Source organism: Acanthisitta chloris, unplaced genomic scaffold, assembly GCF_000695815.1.
Source record: "Acanthisitta chloris isolate BGI_N310 unplaced genomic scaffold, ASM69581v1 scaffold11991, whole genome shotgun sequence".
Classification (NCBI taxonomy): Eukaryota; Metazoa; Chordata; class Aves; order Passeriformes; family Acanthisittidae; genus Acanthisitta; species Acanthisitta chloris.
The window spans coordinates 29,252-33,160 of record NW_008655506.1 but is presented as its reverse complement, the minus strand read 5'-3'; the positions used below and the strand labels follow the sequence as shown (position 1 = coordinate 33,160).

At 35.8% G+C, this 3,909-nt stretch overlaps 1 protein-coding gene across 6 annotated transcripts in view; it reads right to left on the bottom strand.

Annotated features, from left to right (window-relative positions):
* Positions 1–3,909, bottom strand: part of PTBP2 (polypyrimidine tract binding protein 2) — a 48,220-nt gene that overhangs the window by 16,393 nt on the left and 27,918 nt on the right. For all 6 annotated transcript variants that reach the window (XM_009083931.1, XM_009083932.1, XM_009083933.1 and 3 more), the window contains 2 exons: positions 2,938–3,102; positions 2,751–2,861 (listed from right to left, as the gene is read on the bottom strand). In XM_009083931.1, the coding sequence (XP_009082179.1) occupies positions 2,751–2,861; positions 2,938–3,102 (276 nt within the window). The remainder of the gene's footprint in view (positions 1–2,750; positions 2,862–2,937; positions 3,103–3,909) is intronic.

Sequence of the window (3,909 nt, the reverse complement as noted above, 5' to 3'; positions counted from 1 at the left end):
TTTTTCACTAGTTGCTCATTCAAATGGCAAAAGAGGTCCCAGCGGGCCAGCAGCTTCATATTGTACGTTCTTGTCAGTGTCACTGTTTTCTCAGAACTTTCAAATGCATAGCATCTCTCCTTGGTACTTACATCACTTGAGTTTTTCAAATTGCTCTTTAACTTCCTTAATAAGTCTTCAATTTCTATTAAGGCCACATTCTGATTTCCTGTGAAGAGCGCCAGTGGAAAATTAAATTTCCCCATTATCTTCTACAGTAAAAATGGATGGAAAACAGATTGAAACTTCTTTACTTTTACCATGCTTTTAATTTTGAACTCCATGCAACTTAAGTGCAGCCACCACATCCTCTTGCTTCTACTGTATTTCCAGATGTATTTAAACTGAAGGGTTTTTTCCCTATCATCTGACTGCTTCTTTCCTTTAGACATTTTTGTTCTTGTGGCACTTGATATTTCATCACAGTAGCTCAACCATTAGAATATATTTTAAATTATTACCTTGTAAGGGTAGTGGGGAAATCAAACCTTCCTTCAAATTTAGCATCCTTCAATGCTTGCAGTTGGTATCACTCTTAGCATTTTGTCTATTTATGTATAGATTGGTTAAAATATCAAACAATAAACCTAAGGCCATTTCAATTTGTCACTAAAGCTCCAAGATCACTCTGACAATGACTGTACATGCAGGAGTCACTGTTATTCAATCAAGTTTAGTCATTCACACATGAGCTACCACTAGCGAACAGCTACCCTAATCAAAGCATGCAAACTGGAGAAACAAATACATGCTTTTTTTTTATAAATTATGACCAATACAGTATCCCACGAGCTAGTATCAGTTTGTCAGAAGTCAACAACAGCAAGATATTCTTAGATTCCTTTCATACTTTTACATACCTCGTCCTTTTGTTATTTTGTCACTTCTTTATAATATATTCCTAGAATTACACTGATAACTCTAAAATGACTACAGTCCATTTCACAGATGTAATCTCTCCATTAAATCTTCTGATAATACATGCAAGACTCAAAAAACGAAGTCAAAAGATTTATCACTTGATGCCGTATTTTGTGTCAAAAATGCACTTCAAAAGCAGCAGTAATATCCACTATTGAAAAATAACTTTCCAAACGCGACCTGAGACTGAATTACAACCTTCTGCAAGAAACACATTCCACATTCAGCTGTTTATTTATTTCAAATACGAATCTAAATGTCTACAATCAATTTTGGCAGCACTTGTAGGTTAAAGATCTAGTTTGCGAACTACTATTTTAAACCTACGTAAAACCTCATAGTTTTTAAGTACAGTGACATATTTGCACCTTCCCTTACCCTGGGGCACGATATTTGATACTATTTCACCTCTGAAAAGGACATCGCTAATTTAAATTGTGTTCCAAATCTGTAAGTATTTCCAGAGTGCTTTTTGGGAATAGATTATCTTAAAGTAGATCACCATAAATCAAGCTGCAAATCATCTTGTCTCTTCTCCCTTCTGCTGTTTTCCTCAATAGCATGAAAACTCACACTACTTTTTGAAAATGTCTCATTTTTTGTAATTCCCTGTCTCGACCACCTCAGTTTTTTAATCAATGCCCAGTATTTCATTCAGTGATAAGGACAAAAATTACCATCCTCCACCACTTAATGAAGTCTTTATTTCAATACAGTCTTCATTCCTTGCAACAGAAAACTAAGCCTATTTTTGGCTTTCCTCTACTAAGAGATATTAATTGCCAACTTAGCCTGAGGTGTGAGCTTTTCACTTTCGTGAAGTTCTCAGCTATTCTGTCATCTACGAGCAATAAGCACTTTCTATGCTGCCAAGCAACACTTAACCAGCACATCAATTTTAATCAGCCTTCCTCAAACCCAGACTGCATGTGAAGGTTTGAAAATATAAAAGAATTCCATTTATGTCTTGAAAATTATAATAATAATAAAAATCTAGCCTTCCCTTTTGGTTCGACTTTCCTATTGCCACAAATGTGAATACATCCCATTCAATTAATTCATAACATCTGGTCTAGACGACATGATGCTGACCTTTGTCATAATCTATCCACAGGCTCTCTCCTGCTATAACGAATAAAACCAGTTACCTGTTCTTGCCTCTCCTACCCAGGATAGGAGAGTTCCCTACAGAACAAACGCAAGATCCTGTTCATTTCTCACTGCTGCCAAGCTTCTTCACAGCCTGGTCACAAGAGCAGAACTGCAGTCTCTCTTCTGGGCACTTATGGCTACAATGAAGTCTAGATTTATTTTTTTTTTTTTTAGTATACTACAACTAAATACTTTCACAAATCTATAACTAATCCACAAATCACATCTTTGTTATGATGCTTAGAAAGTATGTACCAACAACAATTCAATGGACTTACTAAACTTCCTGCTTACAGGGAATTAATTGTGCAGCATCATTACGTTCTACACTTTTACTTCTGGTTGACATTTTCACTATTGCAGCCTTGGATATTATTTCATGTCTGTGCATTATTTGTTTATACAGATGTACAAAACACTTTAGACACAGTATCCATAAACCTACTATCATTAAACACCGATTTCACACAACATAGCATTATATAACAACTTTCACTTATTTTTTTAAGCTCAAAAACTTCACACAAGTGGTGGAGGAGCATGACACATTGTTATGGTCAGTACTCTTGTTTTATTAATATTTTACAAATGTTTAGAGTACAGCAACATCTCCAGCCTTAAAACACGACTATACTTACTAGCTTTGCTTGCTGTGCATTCACTGGATCACCATACTGCAGTAAAGCTTGAAACTGGTTGTTCTTTGTGAATGTGATTATCTTCAATACAGCACCAAACTTAGAGAATATCTGCCAAAAACATTGCAAAGTTTTACACATGTCTTCCTTCCAGTCACAGCTCAAGTTAAAATGAAATTTGGCTTACCTGATGAAGAACATCCAGGGTTACTGGATAGTACATGTTGTCAATAATTATTCTAAGTACTGGACTCTGAGCTGGAGTCACTGCACTCTCACTAACAGTGGTCCCACTAATGGGAGCATTTGTTGCCTGCACAGCCGTCACTGCCTGAAGAACAGCTTGGGCCCGCTTGAAAAAAAAAAATGATAGATTTTCTTAATATTTCAAGTTCATAGCTTGAAATTAATTAGCAATACCAATATAGTTAACTCCAGAAACATAAAATTGTCCACTTATTTAAAACTCAGAGCTACAGACATAACACAACGTAAGTGCAATGCAGTCCAAGTCTGTGAGAAGAGACAATAAAAATGAAAACATCAATTAATCCTCATGTCACAGTAAGGAAGGGCTTCACACAGCACCAATAACAATCTTCCTAGTAGCAAGCTTATTGTTCTACTAGTAAGGATGAAGCAAGTGAGGATTTTGTAGGTTTCAAGGCTCTTTAAAGGAAATGAAAACAAACAAACCCACAAACCAATCAACAAAAAACCCCAACTCTACAGAAACCAGAAGTATTTATCCTATTTTTCAAGAGACTGTATCACAGTTCACATTTCACTGCCATTTTAATTATGTAGAAGGCTCTGACAGGAAGGGAAAATGCTAAACACTTCCAAACTTCTCAGTTTTAACACAATGAAACAATACAGAAGACTGACAAATGTCAGAAAGTAGTATCCAGAGAGGTAAACAAACTGGTGTCTTAGCCACCCACTTTTGTATATTTTTCAAGAGACTGTATCACAGTTCACATTTCACTGCCATTTTAATTATGTAGAAGGCTCTGACAGGAAGGGAAAATGCTAAACACTTCCAAACTTCTCAGTTTTAACACAATGAAACAATACAGAAGACTGACAAATGTCAGAAAGTAGTATCCAGAGAGGTAAACAAACTGGTGTCTTAGCCACCCACTTTTGTAAAAAACAA